General features: G+C 41.8%; 3 protein-coding genes and 1 non-coding gene across 6 annotated transcripts; 3 read left to right on the top strand and 1 right to left on the bottom strand.

Annotated features, from left to right (window-relative positions):
* The first annotated feature begins 342 nt into the window (after positions 1–342).
* On the top strand, positions 343–4,464 carry dnaja3a (DnaJ heat shock protein family (Hsp40) member A3a). 2 transcript variants are annotated; one of them, XM_028411658.1, is made up of 12 exons: positions 343–572; positions 1,002–1,138; positions 1,243–1,326; positions 1,495–1,701; positions 1,831–1,983; positions 2,067–2,214; positions 2,553–2,617; positions 2,825–2,953; positions 3,033–3,148; positions 3,237–3,334; positions 3,456–3,591; positions 3,810–4,464. In XM_028411658.1, exons 1-11 carry the CDS (start codon positions 365–367, stop codon positions 3,575–3,577), a joined length of 1,467 nt encoding a protein of 488 aa, XP_028267459.1. In that variant the 5' UTR covers positions 343–364; the 3' UTR covers positions 3,578–3,591; positions 3,810–4,464. The 2 variants fall into 2 exon arrangements, with proteins under 2 accessions (XP_028267459.1, XP_028267460.1); XM_028411659.1 differs by lacking the exon at positions 3,456–3,591.
* A 251-nt stretch (positions 4,465–4,715) lies between these two features.
* hmox2b (heme oxygenase 2b) lies at positions 4,716–9,208 on the bottom strand. 2 transcript variants are annotated; one of them, XM_028411661.1, is made up of 7 exons: positions 9,098–9,138; positions 8,479–8,585; positions 8,024–8,140; positions 7,802–7,919; positions 7,226–7,717; positions 6,990–7,113; positions 4,716–6,908 (listed from the first exon to the last, which is right to left on the bottom strand). In XM_028411661.1, the coding sequence occupies exons 3-7, from the start codon at positions 8,089–8,091 to the stop codon at positions 6,781–6,783; spliced, it is 930 nt and encodes a 309-aa protein (XP_028267462.1). In that variant the 5' UTR covers positions 8,092–8,140; positions 8,479–8,585; positions 9,098–9,138; the 3' UTR covers positions 4,716–6,780. The 2 variants fall into 2 exon arrangements, with proteins under 2 accessions (XP_028267462.1, XP_028267461.1); XM_028411660.1 differs by lacking the exon at positions 8,479–8,585 and having other exon boundaries at positions 9,098–9,208.
* Positions 9,209–11,232: 2,024 nt separating this feature from the next.
* tedc2 (tubulin epsilon and delta complex 2) lies at positions 11,233–15,561 on the top strand. Its single transcript, XM_028412002.1, has 9 exons — positions 11,233–11,721; positions 12,294–12,352; positions 12,554–13,097; positions 13,172–13,225; positions 13,294–13,372; positions 13,475–13,619; positions 13,959–14,027; positions 14,648–14,841; positions 15,060–15,561. The coding sequence occupies exons 1-9, from the start codon at positions 11,618–11,620 to the stop codon at positions 15,207–15,209; spliced, it is 1,398 nt and encodes a 465-aa protein (XP_028267803.1). The 5' UTR covers positions 11,233–11,617; the 3' UTR covers positions 15,210–15,561.
* trnat-agu (transfer RNA threonine (anticodon AGU)) lies at positions 11,973–12,046 on the top strand. The gene has a single exon. It is a non-coding gene; the product is annotated as a tRNA-Thr (tRNA).
* Positions 15,562–15,613: the final 52 nt, after the last annotated feature.

Genomic DNA, 15,613 nt, shown 5'->3' with positions numbered 1-15,613 from the left:
CGCGCCACGTTTGCTTTTTATCACAGAGTACACCGGTCGGGCGGAGTTGTTACAAATACAAAAAAACGAACGCAATGCACTGTGCCGTGCTGCCCCGTACCTCAAAACATTCGCACCTCCTCTTACTTGTCACTTGTGATGTTCGTTTTACGCAACCTAACATCATAATTGCTGGATTCTTTTAGTTTAAGTTTATTTTATTATGTATTTATGACTGTATCCACTCAATTGGGAAAAACAAGTAAGGTAAACTTAAAAGACTTTTTTTGTGGGAGAGCATCATCTTGCATCAAACACATCTTTGCGCTCTAGGTGACGCCTACTCACTGTCGGACATGCGCAGTGTGTGCCACTGACCGAAGGAATGATGGCGTCCTCGGCTGCTCGCTGCTCCTCACGCTGGATTACAGTCGTCGTGTCCTCTGGACCTCGAAGGGCTGTCGGCACGGTTGTCTCCACCGGCCATGGAGGGGCCAGGAGTATTTCCACGCTGGGAACGGGAAAGATCTGGCGTGGAGGGAGCCTGGTGTGCGGGGAAGCGGGGAAAGCGTTGACATTGAGAGGGCTGTCAGGTGAGTGGTGTGTTAGCCATATCATATTAGCCCAGGCTAGGCTAGCTAATGAAGTTTGGGTTTATTTAAGCGACGCATTGTTAAACAACGGAATGATTATAACTTTAAACACAGCTAAATGGGAGATTTGCGATAAGATGAGCTTGTGTTATTGACGCCGTCGCTTTGGTGCACACAGAAAGATGATTAAATGTGATGCAATCAGTCTTGCTAACTTTGCTGTTTCAAACAACTTGTAAAGGGCTAATTGCGTTGTTATTACTCTGCAGAGTCACTGACAGATTTCCCCTTTTATTGCAAGTAAACATACTCTAACAGACCTTTCTAGAATCTTCTTGCAAGCCACCTTGGCAGTTTGACAGTGATCCCTGAATACAGCTACAACGAAGCTTAACAGCACCAAGAAATAACACTTCCATACCCTTGCAGGCCTTAAATCACCCCATGCTGTCTACACACTGTCCTTCCACACAAGTGCCCCTGCTAGCAGCAAGCAGGACTTCTACCAGATTCTTGGAGTACCTCGCACAGCCACCCAGAAAGAGATCAAGAAAGCCTACTATCAGGTCAGTCCCTGACACACACACACACACACACACACACACACACATGTTTGGTGTTTGTCTTTACAGTAATCTCAGTAGCTGATTGTGTGTTTATTGTCTCTCAGATGGCAAAAAAGTACCACCCTGACACCAACAAAGATGACCCACAAGCAAAGGAAAAATTTGCTCAGCTGGCCGAAGCGTATGAGGTTTGTTTTCTACCGAGCTGAGAAATCTGCTTCCTTCCTTTATGATTATCAATGAAAATCCAATTGGAAATCTAATTTGAGTTGAGTGTCTGCAAGCCACAGGAAAATATGATGATGTGATTTTTTTGATTGATTGTTTTTGTCACTGTTCTGTGTTTTTTTGTACAGGTCCTTAGTGATGAAGTGAAGAGGAAGCAGTATGATACATATGGCTCTACAGGCTTTGATGCTGGTCAGGCAAGCGGGGGCCAGCATTACTGGAGTGGACAGACGAGCAATGTGAACCCAGAGGAGCTTTTCCGTAAAATCTTTGGAGAATTTTCTGGAGGCCGTGGCTTTGGAGACTTCAGCGCCATATTTGATCAGCCACAGGAGGTTAGTAGGAGTTGAAAGTAAAGTACCTTTGATATCTCTCTTTTGAGAGCTCAACTGATTCTCATTTAAACAGCTTGACTGGCATATATGGTCAGTGATGGATCTTTTTCCTCATGTTTTTTTCCACAGTACATCATGGAGCTGACCTTCACTCAGGCAGCAAAGGGTGTCAACAAAGAGATGTCTGTTAACATGGAAGCATCCTGTCAGCGCTGTGATGGTAAGGGTCACGAGCCAGGCACCAAGGTGCAGCACTGCCACTACTGCAACGGCTCTGGCATGGTAGGTGCTCTGCCCCACTGTCTGTTTCCAAAGTGTATTGATGCACTACATACTAATCAACACATGTATTCACCTTCCTGTAGGAAACGGTAAACACAGGCCCATTTGTGATGCGCTCCACGTGTCGTCGCTGTGGAGGCAAAGGCACAGTCATTTCCAACCCATGTCACTCCTGCCATGGCACAGGACAGACCAAGCAGAGGAAGACCGTGATGGTTCCAGTGCCTGCTGGTCAGTTAGTGCTGAATGCTTTGAGGGTTTGTCAGGGCTGCTCGGAAAACATTACCACACATACATATGTTTACTTCTTTAAAAAAAAAGGGCATAGAAGGGAAGTTACAAAGGCAGAAGTACACACAAATTCCTATCAGTTCCTATCAATGAAAAAACACATGGTTCAAGGTGTGTTGACGTGCTGTAAACATCAATATTAATGAGCATAAAACATTAGTTGGAAGATAGCTTTCTTGGAATCCTTTCTGCAGCAGCGCTGATGCACATGATTCATTATATGCATGAAATTCCTGTGATACTTTTAATACACTAAATGTTTTCTTCTTTTTTTTTAGGAGTCGAGGATGGTCAGACAGTCAGGATGCCAGTTGGAAAGAAGGAGATCTTCATAACGTTTCGGGTTGGTACATCAAATAAACTAAGGCAGATATAAATGAACTTTCCAGAAAAGGAAGGGCTCCCCCTCAGAACCTTCTTAATGGGATTGTCTTGTTTAATGTCAAGAGCGTGGACTAGTACGCAGTGAGCTGTCTGAGCTCTTTGACTCTGAGTTAACATAGCTCAGACAGCCTGCTGAAATGTTGACACTGTGTCTGATTGTTTCCAGGTCCAAAAGAGCCCTGTGTTCAGGAGGGAGGGTGCAGACATCCACTCTGACCTGCATGTGTCTGTGGCACAAGCCATTCTGGGTGGTACAGCCAGAGCACAGGGACTTTATGAAACACTGAATCTATCTGTAAGTAGAGATCCAGTTTTCCAGGTTAACAGGGAAACACACACAGTGTGTAATAACTGGTGCATTTCTCCATGTTTAGATCCCTGCAGGCATCCAGACAGACCAGAGGATCCGGCTGGCAGGGAAAGGAATCGCTCGTGTTAGTGGCTATGGCTTTGGAGATCACTACATTCATGTCAAGATAAAAATACCCAAGTAAGACAGCGGCAATGTCTCCAGACATAGAAGGTCTTGTGTTTGATTACAAAGAAACAGTTTTTTTAACTCTTGATTTTCTGTGCAGGACATTGACGGACAGACAGAGAGCTCTGTTAATGAGCTATGCAGAGGACGAGGCAGATGTGGAGGGGACGGTGAATGGTGTTACTGCCACTACTACAGGTACAAGCACACCCTTTTCATACCTGACGTTTACATGTCTGATCCACAAACATGGGGTTTTATTAGAAAAGCAAGCAGTGTGCATGAACCTGCTGCTGACGCAGTGTAAATCTCTGTCCAGGTGGGGGCAGCAGTGGTAAACGGTCTGAGGCAGGGCAAAGCAGGCATGACGGGGAGGAAGCAGATTTGAAACAAGAGGGTGGCTTCCTCTCCAAATTAAAGAAATTCTTTAGTTCTTCCTGACAGCCACAAACCAGGTAGGACTGTTCACTGATTTATCCCCCACATTTACTGCTTTGATGTTCACAAATAGATACACTTTACAACACTGCATCTGGTTTGTGGCTGTCACTCGTACACTGATAAATGCACCCTTGCATGTAGTTAGATGTTTAGTTAGTCTGTGGGTTGTCCTGGATGCTTTTTTAACGTCAGCTGTTTTCAGCCATTTCTAACCCCCCTTCCTCCTGTTAAGGTAAAAGATCATCCTGGAATTGAGAGACTCCATCAGAGGGCAGAGAGGACATTTTAAATAAAGTGACAGAGGAATGAGTATTGTGAGGTGGATGAAGCCTGGAAGGGGTTTGGATGGATTATTACAGACCTACCTACCCTGCCCTGCAGCCTGAGGATTACCTGCTCTCTTCTTCTGCCAAGGTGGACCCACGCTCAAAAAGATGTTCTAGTTTGCCTCCTATCAAATGTCCACAGAGGCCATTGTGGCAGTAATGACTTGCTGACTTGTTTTGACTACAGACACAGCTTAGTTTTAATCCGGGTTTTAAGTGATCCTTCATTTCTGTATGTTGGACTTTCCCCTCTTTGTCAGCACTGTCAGTACTTACAGGTCAAACACCCTCAGACTACATGTTTACTTTTCAGTTATAGTTTAAAGGCATGTCTGCAGTGGATAGTTAAGTCTTCTCTCTGTGAAGAATTGATTACTCTGGTCTGTCCCTCTTTAACCCTTTGCAACTCACCTTCAGTTCTGAACCATAATCATATTTGTACATAGACATTTATAGATCATTCATGCAGCAATGTGTCCTACAGAAGTGATATCCTGTACATCTATAATAAAGATATAATGTGGGAAATATGTTATTATAAATATTTTCCACCCTCATTCAGACATTTGAGACATGACAGCTGAAATGAAATACTGATGGTCTCTAATGTTTGTGTACAACAGCAGCAGATGTGACCTGATGATCAAATGTATTTCTTAAGTTTGTGGACGTTACGCTGCTGTGGTTCATACCATTTTATATCACCGACTAAAGCAGACAAATTAATTGATGAATCTTAAAGACCAGTTGTATCCGAGGACTTGCATGCATTAAAATATATATATATTAATAAAAAACAAGAAACTGCACCATGAACAGGAGATCAGATTTTATTCCAATTAATGACAGCACATTATAGCCCTGGATGTTTACTCTCATACAATGAGAGTGGTCCAACTCATCAGTTGCTATATATTCATGAAAATGCAAAAAAAAAAAAATCTAAATTAACATGAATTAGTCCAGCACCCCACTCGCCTAATTATGGCTGTTAACTGCCTGCATTCCTTAGGTTCAGTTAAGTATTATAAATACTGAAGCATCGTGACACATGAAACTTTCATCATAAAGTTTATCAGGCTGTTTGTGGCAGTCCTCTATTATGCATTGTATCGCCATCTGACTGCAACATGAACCAAAGACACTCAAAATACACATCATTGCTTACATCCCTAAGTCTGTGATGAAACAGCTGCACTACAGCTGTTCTCCTGAAAAAATACTGCGCATCCATTTATGTATGAATGCATTGTGCAAATACACAGCACAGGAACCCCGCTGAAATGTTACCATCAGCAGGCTTGTTTTGGTACTCTGTGGCTAGAAGATAATATACTGTGAGCACTGTGTCCGGATAAATATTAAACTCCAACCGCAAAACAGTGCAGTTACACTGAATACAGTAACACACAGCACAAAATGTCTCCTCATTTATGTGGGAGAAAAACAACTGTGCACTACATACAGTATAGGTATATATTGGTATATCCATTACAAATGGATACATAAATAAAAGCTGAGCTGCTGAAGGAATTTTACTACAGTGGCTAAGAGAGCTCAGCACATATGTAGGCAAACAGGCAAAGTTAGGAAACATGTTGAGCAATAATATGCATAGCAAATGACCACAACACAAGCAAATTAAAAAATAAACCACATCAAATACTTGAAAGCCGATCAAACACAGAAAAGATCCCAAAAAGTGGCAGACCTGGCTTGGACATTTTTAAATGTTGGAAATGTGCTTATTTTTTTTTTGGTTTACATCAACATCCTTTTGCTTCCCGTTAGCCCAGAGAGGTCCGCCATTCGTTATGGGCTCCTTGTTGAAAACGGTTCTGTGAGTTGCAGCATGTTTCTGATTTTGCTTGTGTTACAGTGCACAGAACTCTCCAGCCACTGTACTATTCAGCATATTATTGGTTTGTAATGAACCACAACACTCGAGATATTTACCCGTCAGTTATATGAGCTATTACAAGAATGCAGACCAAGCATTATTATTACAAAGAAAGACTATTTCCTTTAAATACAGTTGCAATCACCTCTGTTAGCACGTTTGTCCTAATATAGGCTCTTGTGGCAGGTAAAACTGAATTAGCAACAAATCATTCACTCCTTGGATAGTTGGGCTGTGCAGTTAAATCAATACTGAAACTGAGAAATAAGTGTGAGCATGCACGAGTAGAGATTAAAATAGTCTGTAAATTTCCTATTACCCTATTTAATCTTCACAGTTCACAGACCTTCTGAGGCCCAAGTGCGAATCACCATTTTCACATTATGTTTGAGACTGTGATCAATGGTTACAAAAAAATAATACAGTATAAAGGTTAACATTTTTTCCTGTTTCCTCAATAAAGGCCTCATTAAAAGATAACACAGCAGTCTGCCCATCAAAAACTTACTGTGCACAACAAATGCATAGTACGTTTTAATGTGTATTTCTAAGCTCACGATGAATTCATTTTTAGAATGAATTCTTCATAAACCATTACATATTTGGGGAGAAAATGTCACTTTAACCCGAAAACGGTGACAGCAGGCCAAGATACGACCACACTGGAAAGACACAGAATGGAGGGATACTGCAGAGGAGGTAGAGAAATTTAACATATCTAACAAGCTGGATGGACGGTGTTGTCCTCCTAACGGTCCTACAGGTCATTTTGTTGGAATTGCACTGCTAAAAATATACCTAGCTTCTGTTACTAGAAAACATGTAACAATGAAATAACCTTAATAGAATGTTTGTATGAAACTTTGAAATGGTCTTACAGTTTGTGGAATCCTTCCTAGTCTCTTCACTGTCCTTCCTTCTGCATTTCTACATTCTCCCTCGCTCAACATCAGCAGAGTGACACACTGATGGCTGGATCACATCAGATACCAAGCAGCCAATCCAGCCAAAGCTGCAAACCAGGTGGCACAAAGGACCTGTCCCGTCGGGTGTCGAAGAACAGCCATGGCCATCTGACAGATGTATGCTGTTCCACCTGATGCCGCTGTGACACAAACATGGTTAACAAACCCAGATACTCACAACAGTGTCATCTGTATAGAGCTTAGAATGGAAAGATGCTTACCCATTTTGGCTGCATAGTATGGACATTTACTGATGTCACCATCCATTGTTCCATGAACAGGCATGCCAGCATCTAAAACATCTTCCTGGATGGTTTTACCCATCTCTTCCAATTCCTCAAACACCTGTCAGAAAAGAAAGAACAGAGTTGAACACATACTCTCTATTCTGCCAATGAGTCATGAGTGACAGAAAATTAATCAATCGATTAATCACACCTCACCACCTGGCTCTCACCTCCATGTTGAAGTGAAAAGCCTTGATAGCCTCATCCACCAGTCTCTTCTTCGTTTCCACGTCCAGTTCTAGCTCGTTCATCCGACTACGGTACAGCTGCTTGAATGCTTTGGCGCTGTGGATGGCATCAAACTGATAGAACTCCAGCCCTTCTCCTGTAGGTGGCAGCTTCAATGCTCTCTGTGCCACTTTCTTGAGCACCTGGCCCCCTGAGAGGTCCCCCATGTACCGAGTGTAGGCATGGGCCACCAACAGAACGGGGTCCTCCTGGCCTACTTGGTGGATGCGATCCACATAGCATTGGGTGGCCTGGGAACAGCTGACCTGGCTTTCCCAATCGGGACCATAAAAGTACTCAAGGTCACGTGCCAGAGCTTCATGGCGGTGGAGCTCTACAGGAAAGTAAAGAGGGGCAAAGTGGGGGTGGTCCTTGTTGCTTTCTATCTCCTCTTCCATGGCTTTGTAAGTGTAGTAAAGTGCCACAGCACCGAGCTGAGAACACAAAAATATAACAGCCTTATTATCTTTGCCTCGCTTTTTAAACTAAAAATTACTTCCGATTTCCCTCAGACTGACCTTAAAAAGCTCTTTGCGGATGCGTCCCCTGAGGAAATCCTTCACAAACTGAGTGTTCTCAGCCTTTTCATGAACTACCTTGGTTCCTGCTGCCAGCATCTCAGAAAGATCCTCAGGACTGGGACAAAAAAGTGTATTTGACACAACCATTCTTTCACCATTAGTTAGGTATGTTATTTCACTGTTATAATATTTATATTACAATACAAGAGGGAGATTCACCTGAGGGTCTCTTCTTTCTGCTCATACACAGGCCCTGCTCCGTTGGACATGCTTGCTGCTGTCTCCATCTGCTCTGTTGACAGTGGCGTATTCTTTTCTGCCACCTAGATTATTATCCTGAAATCAGTATAAGGCATTAGTGAAACTGCATATTTACATTAAAATTATAAGAGGTCATATTTTGTCTGTTGTTATAAAGGCAGATGTACTTGTATATTTTTATAATTACTATAACCCACACTGTCACTTGAGCCATGGTTGCATAACTGCTGTAAACAAGGGAATAATGCTGGGGGCTATCGCTGTTTAACATATGAAAACACCAGCACACATTTGCTGTAGACAATCGTTAAATTGTTAAGATTGTTAACATTATATTCAACCAGATATCAGGGCTTGTTGTTCCAAGTAACAGACAAATACCTGATTCAGTTTCTTAATCTACTCTTTCTTACCAAAGAGGCAGCAGAGGCCTAATCTAAAAATGTGGGAGCGATTATAATAATAATCCCACTTGACTCAGTTGATCCAGTTGATTCAGCTGGTTTAAGTCTTGTTTACTCTGAAAGGCAGACAACATAGACAACAGGCTAGTACAGTGAAAGCTAACACAGTAGCTGGTACACACATAAAAGGCTGCCTTCAGCAACATCCAGGCTTGAACGACAACACAGCCAAACAAAAAGCATCTCACAGAACACAGCACAGGCCTTCTGGCGTTTACCAGGACTCTCAAAAGCAAAACTGATTTTCAGTTTTAGCAAGGTCGTACTTTAAGTAGGCGAGACACTGAATTGCTTTACTGTAATTTACTTTGATCAGAGTTCGCGGTGTCTATTGTCGTTACATAAAAACGGTATCATGCTCTAAATTGTAAGGACCATCATTGGACTTCCACAGCTAACTTTGCGTGGTAGCTAGCTAAGTTAGCTAATAGCTAACTAACGCAGCATTTTAAAAAGGTAACTCTTTTAAGATAATAGAACCAGGGATTAGATGTTTATTCACGTTAATTTCGTTTAAATATGATATCATTAACAGGCCTTAATATTGTGGCCAAGAAGCACAACAAACCTTCACTCTGACACCGTGAAGAGCGATCCCCCCCAGACTACAAATCCGTCTGCGGTGGTCCAGGATGAAACTGCACGTCCAGCTCCGCCGCCACTCAACGTCAGCAGTCACGTGCTCCTCTAAAACAAATGTTGACGTAACGTTGTAGTCCTAAACACAGTATGTGTAGTTCTCACGTCCACCTAGAATTAACATGCCTAAAACAGGTGGAAAAATCTAACAGAATCAATAAACCAAGTAAAAATAAAGGTCGTTTTACGGCTCAGCACCCATGTTTGAACTGTTTTAGTCACATTTTAATTCATCAATAGACAATCATAAGTTGTTTGAAACGAGGAATAAACAACACCAAACTGAAAAACATGCTGCCAATACCATCTTCTTTTGGGAAAAAATCACAACAAAAGCTGCAAAATTAGAAAAACAAATGATAAGCAATAAGAGACTAACCATATCTCCATCTCTGTTTTTTACAAAACTGATGATTTATCCTGGGAAATCCTTTCTCAGATAATGGTTGTAATGTACAAATGGTGTTGCACTATTTGAACATATCTGTTTTATTGTGTACAAGAGGTCTCTGTGTATATTATCATCCCTAAATGTGGAATTGCCTTTATAACTGCTAGCACAGCTTACTAAGCATGGAAATGGGAAATGAAGGCGTCTAAATATTTCCCTCGTGGCGTGGCATTTATCTTTGTTATCATACAAATGATGTTTTGGCAACACCGTCTGTGTCTCTCTGAGGTCATATTGACATTATGTTAAATTTCTCCCATTACTACACAACAGCGTCAGTGTTATCATCAGCAATTATGACAGGGTTTATTGTGTTGTTGTTCTAAATTGTGAGAAGCATTCTCTGGTCTCTTTCATGAGGACATATGAATTGATGCATGAGAGTGCTAACAAGGGATATCAGCCTATTAAATATAACTATAGGGTGCAATATTGTTTTTTAATTGTATTTGTCAACATCAAAGACTGAGCAACTGACTGTAAATAGATTATAGTGAGATTCGAGTGGTGGGATTGCTATTTGAATCCAAGACAAAATCAACAAAACACATCATACACTCTAATAAGTGCTTTGCAGATATTTGCTCACATATGATTTATGCATGCTGTTCATGAATTGAATGAGATGGTTGTTTGTGAGTAGATTTGTCCATCAGTGAATGATTTGAAAGCCTGTGTGCATATGTGTGGGACTGGCAGAGCCCGATATTAGTCTGGCAGCCGTCTGCAGTGTCAGATGCTCGGTTGGCGGGGCAGCTGAGTGCTTCCCCCCCTTTGCTTCACTATTGAGCCAAAGGAGGCTGGTGGGGGGGAAAGATGAGCTAACAAGATGATTCACTTCCCTCTGATGGGGTCAGCAAGCTGTTGCCATTACATTAAATTACTTTGGGAAGTGCTTTTGTGCTACTGATGCAGTTCAATAAAAGGAGAGGGGCACTGGACTAAAGGGGAAAAGAGGAGAACTGGCAACTTCATATATATTGAATAATATTTTGTCATTTTATAGATGAGAGGGCATGCTTGTCAGTTTGCATTGATTGGCCATTGGTCTCCTGAGGAATGTGATCTCAGCATCCTTTTTATTGACAATTGTTGCAGGTATTTTGTCTTTACCTTCTTTTTCAGACTTGTCTGTCACTGTCAGCATGACAGAGTTAAAGAGGTGTAAAAAAAGCATGCACAACAGTGCCAGGGATCTGGCACACATAAGTGGAATGCAGCCAATTGTCTAATTGTTAGCATCAGTCATGGTTTATTTTCCTTTTGAGAGATAATGTACTAACTGCCACTCACAGGGACAGCAATCACAAAAACCGGAAGTTAATTACATAATTAACTTGTAATTGTATGGCTCTTTTATCCAAATAATGAGCTATCTATCAATGCTGCTTGTAAAACAGACACATTTAAAAGCAGAGTAAGTCATGAGTATAGAAGCCTAAATGTTCAAGTAGATGATTAATGATTAAAATAGCTTCTTTTTTAAACTGATCTTTATTTATTTAAACAAACGTACAGTTCATGTCAGTGTGCACATGACTCGTTTCTATGTTGTGGCAACGTCAGTGAGAGCGTCCCTGGCAGCCATGACACTTCTCGCGAGAACCGCTGTGGCGACCCAACCACATACTTACTTTGTGCTCTGCTAATTTACAGCAAGCATTTTATTCGTTTGGATATGTTACCCACGGCCGCACCTTTATTGATCTTGCTCATTATTTGTGTTTTTGTTCCTTTCGGTGATATTTTTAAGCAAGAAAGGGGAACGTGACTTCCGCATCCGTTAAGTTTAACTTCGCGGGTCAAACTTACAATAGCTTGTACACACAAAAACGTTAATTATGTTATTTTTGCACCATTTTAACAGTGTGTTCTGTTGTGTAACCCTTTCTGATAACTCACGCTATGACATGCTGACTTTTTAAACAAGTATTTAAACGTCTTAAACGACTTTTTGTTAAAAAAAGTGTTACACGGCTTCCACATCCACACTCAGCCATGTCGCTGCTTTCCACGATTGAGGAAGCTATCAAGTCATGCAAAGTCGAGCAAGCGAGGATAAATGATAGTATCCAGCTCTACAGAGACTTGTTACAGGGCTTGTAAGTATCACGATATGTGAGTTTTTATTCTAGTCTTTAGCATTGTTCAAGGTTTTGCTTGTGCTACCAATGTTTCATATTCTGTTAGCTAATATTCATTTGTCGCCTGGTTTACCTGCTTTCAAATATCGACAGTACTTTTTAGATTAAAAGTAGATGTGTGTATATAGACGTAGTACATCGAAAATGTAGATATCATTGCTGTACTAGTCCTCGTACATGTTGGACATTGTCATTGCCACTGCTCATCCGGCGCTGTGGCTTAGTTGGTTAAAGCGCCTGTCTAGTAAACAGGAGATCCTGGGTTCGAATCCCAGCAGTGCCTTTTTAGCAACTCCTCATTGGCTTTTGTAGGACTGCTTGTGAATGAATTTGCGCAACATGTCATCAACTTTAAACTCATGCGAGAATGAACTACAGTAATTCCAGAGATATTTTAGGGTAATCTGAGTATAGTTACTGTAAGTATCGATTGATCTAAGACTAGACTGATTTATCAGTCATATCCTAGTATCATTTTATATAGATAATTTAATTGTTTTTCTTTTGATCAATATTGTTTTTCCCCACAGAACATTACCACCCAAGGCAGTCTCTGAGGAGTCAGAATTGACAAATGATGCTACTGCAGGTAATATATTTACCCCAATACCGTAATGCAGCTGAGTATTAAAAGCAGTCTTGTACTGTATAGTGTTTTGTTATTAATTAATTGTGTATGTAAGGTATTTTCTGTGAGCTGAGGTCTCTCCTGTGAAAAATGGTACTAGTTAAGTAAATAAAATCACTTGGCTATAACCACATCTTCATGTGCTGCTATTTTCAAACTCAGATACCTCACCAGGGGAGAAGGAAGAAATAGAACTACTCGAGCGAGCACTGGAGAAAGCCCTCCGGGTCCGCACAAGCACAGAACCTCCTAAAAAAGACAAAAACAAACTAGCTGCTTTTCACATGGAAGCAAGTCCTTCAGATATACCACCCTTATCTGGAATTTCTAAAGGAAGTCAACTAACCATCAAATCAACCTCTAAATCAGCCAGTCTTGACAGAGGAAGCCTCAGAAAACCTGCATGCTCCACACTAGGCTCAAGACCATTGAAAAGTTACAGACCTGGTCAGTCCACAACCACAAATAAAACCATAACCCAAAACCGTCCTTCCTCATCAGTTAGGGTTATGCATTATAAGGCCACGTCAGTGTCTGGCTTCCCTGATCCTGTCTCAGCGTCCATCTCTAAAAACAAGACCTCTGGAAGCGATGTGCTGAGTGGCAATGAGCAGGCTAAAGCTTCATCTGTGTCCACATCTTCTTCAAATAACAAACAGCCACACACTGATGAGTCTGGAGTCTGCAGTATGGACCAAGAGAATGGGTAGGTTATGTTTCATTAATAGAAAGGCAAAGGGTGAAAATGAGCATTTATAATCATTCTGTTTTACTTTTCAGGAGACCAGCTGAACACGGAATTAAATGGAAGTCTTTAAGAAGCAAGCAAAACAGGTGGAAAAAAAACTGTTGATAAGATATAAACCATGTGTTTGAGCACTAAGATTACTTCTCTACTTTAGATTGTGGAACAAAGTCCTCGCTCTACAAAGGAAACCCGTGCCTGGATGCAGTCACTTTGTAGAGAGAATGAGAGCTACAGTATCCTTCCTCCTATCAGACGTTTTTTTTACCAAACAGATTTGATTTATACACTTTCACTCCTCTAAACAGTCCACTGTGTCGCCCTTGACCCCATTGCAGTTCCCTAAGGACTGGCCATGTGGTAGTCCAGATCAGACCAGGGCTCTGGTGCACAGGATGATTCATCGGGGTCATGGGTTCACGCAGCACGGCCAGACGAGGGAGGTCCTCGCCGAACAGACTCCAGAAATGGCCCCAGAACTGGGTAAAAGGCCTGTTGCACATGCAGAATAAAAGAGTGGTGGAATTAGAAGAAATGCCGTAGAATGATGACACACGTCTGTGGGTGAGAAAGTGATAATGTGGGAAGAAACTGCACAGAGAGTTGGCAGGAAGTGAGAGCTATTTAGACTGATAGATGTATCAGTGTCGAGCCTTTTCTCTGCCAATAATGTTCTATAATTGTAACAGCTATTATGGGCTTAGAGAGCCAACACAATGCTAATTGATAACACAAAGCAATTACGTGATATTATCCCCTTATTTCTGCAGTAAATTTGCCATTTTAATTGTGATTTTGTTTTTAATATGGGCCTCTCTGCAGGTGATAACGGAGAACGCTTGCAGCTGACTGCAGCAGAGTTCCAGAGCTTTGCAGACCAACTGAAACAAGGTAAGAATCCATTTTACCACACCCTCTCGATAAAGACATCACCTGATTTTATTCCTATTCACCTGATTTCATCATTAGTGATGCAGTTAATACTGACGCTGACATTTTCCATTCACACCATTCGTATGACCCCTTCGCCTTCAGGGATGGACATGTTTATGTTAAACAGTTATAGCTCCACTGCAGCACAAGTATGCTGCCAAATCCAGTGTGAGAGAGATGTTTCCAGTAATTTCTAAGCCTCCATCTGATGAGGTGGACATCTGCGTTCAGTCTCATGTCCGAGGTTCAGTTTGTATTTCAGTTTAATTATCCAGAGAGGGAGTTATCATTTATTGCATTTTAACAGCATTTGGAAAATGACTGTAACGAATGTAGCGTGCTAACGAGCTAACGCAGCCTCTCCATCTTGGCCCATGGAAAATGAAAGCAGAGCTGCCGTGAAACCACAGTGCCAGATCAGTACTTTCCTTGGCCTCCCTGTGACAGTGGGGTTTTAAAGCTGTCTCTCCTGACGTGGAGAGGCAAGGATCTGGCTATTTAAAGCTGAGGCAACAGAGCAGAAAAACGTTTTAGGGTACGGTTGCTCACGCTCTAAAAATAACCATATTTTCCGTCAGAGTGGAAAGCATGGGATCGATGGAGGCCAGAGGGAGGCTGTCTATGCCCCACTGCGACAAACGGTGTGTGTGGACGTGAGATAATTGCACCCCTACCACTAACTATAGTCTACACAACAGAGGCAGAGCTCCAGGAGATGGAGAAGCTGAGGACAAGGGTGGCACTACTGCAACAAGAGATTTACCTTGCACAGGTACAGACTGTGTGATAAATATGTCTGTGACTGCTCTCATTTATCCAGGTCATGTTATGTCCAAGAGTTTATTTCGAGGCAACTGGACTCATAGATTTTTTTTCTAAAGACGTTCCAGCACAGTTACAGAGATGAGTCCAGGTGCCTCTATTTAAACTCTTGGACAGATATGTTCTGTTTTGTAGTAATTAATAACGGTCCCTTCTTCTGTGTGACAGGCTCTGTTGGACACTCTGTCCCTTCAGCTATCATCTATAGTTCCTGGCCCTAGATGTCCCAACCCCAGTGTGCTGAGGGACATGTACTCCCTGCTGGGTGAAGGAGGGGAGCGATTCCCTGCCATAGTCCTGGACTCTGAGCCTGACTAAGCATGCCACACTAAGCTTACAAACGTAGTCCCAGGTATGCATACACGAGAAAGTGTGCAGTGTTCTGCAATCCAGTGCAACACCAACAAAATCATACCCCTCTGACATGGTCCATAAACACTATAACAATAAATTAATCATTAAAATTTTTATATATTGGACAGGCTACATATGTATAGGGGTTGATGAAGTGTTCTTACCTCTCAGGCCTCCGATAGACAGCAGAGCAGCAGAGTTGTCTTCTGAAGTTAGCATGCTATCCAGTTAGCGTAATGCCTATCTGTATCAGGCAGATGGGCTAGTGATCCAGTGTGCGAGTCTATTCTAAACCACTGATGGAGTAGTGGATGACCATGTGTGTAAATTTGTATGACAATAAAAAAAATGTTTTTATTTACTATTAA

Source organism: Parambassis ranga, chromosome 8, assembly GCF_900634625.1.
Source record: "Parambassis ranga chromosome 8, fParRan2.1, whole genome shotgun sequence".
Taxonomy (NCBI): Eukaryota; Metazoa; Chordata; class Actinopteri; family Ambassidae; genus Parambassis; species Parambassis ranga.
This window is presented reverse-complemented; position numbering and strand designations above follow the sequence as displayed.

What these genes read in the sequence shown, in the direction of transcription:
- tedc2 (XM_028412002.1), top strand. Translation starts at nt 11,618, where the DNA reads ATGTCGCTGCTTTCCACGATTGAGGAAGCTATCAAGTCATGCAAAGTC. An exon ending in AGTATGGACCAAGAGAATGG is followed by an intron (nt 13,098 to 13,171) that starts GTAGGTTATGTT and finishes TTTACTTTTCAG; the next exon opens with GAGACCAGCTGAACACGGAA. An exon ending in AGAAATGGCCCCAGAACTGG is followed by an intron (nt 13,620 to 13,958) that starts GTAAAAGGCCTG and finishes GCCTCTCTGCAG; the next exon opens with GTGATAACGGAGAACGCTTG.
- dnaja3a (XM_028411658.1), top strand. Translation starts at nt 365, where the DNA reads ATGATGGCGTCCTCGGCTGCTCGCTGCTCCTCACGCTGGATTACAGTC. An exon ending in TATTTGATCAGCCACAGGAG is followed by an intron (nt 1,702 to 1,830) that starts GTTAGTAGGAGT and finishes TTTTTTCCACAG; the next exon opens with TACATCATGGAGCTGACCTT. An exon ending in GTCAAGATAAAAATACCCAA is followed by an intron (nt 3,149 to 3,236) that starts GTAAGACAGCGG and finishes TTTTCTGTGCAG; the next exon opens with GACATTGACGGACAGACAGA.
- hmox2b (XM_028411660.1), bottom strand. Translation starts at nt 8,091, where the DNA reads ATGGAGACAGCAGCAAGCATGTCCAACGGAGCAGGGCCTGTGTATGAG. An exon ending in CAGAAAGAAGAGACCCTCAG is followed by an intron (nt 7,920 to 8,023) that starts GTGAATCTCCCT and finishes TTTTTGTCCCAG; the next exon opens with TCCTGAGGATCTTTCTGAGA. An exon ending in TCCGCAAAGAGCTTTTTAAG is followed by an intron (nt 7,718 to 7,801) that starts GTCAGTCTGAGG and finishes TTGTGTTCTCAG; the next exon opens with CTCGGTGCTGTGGCACTTTA.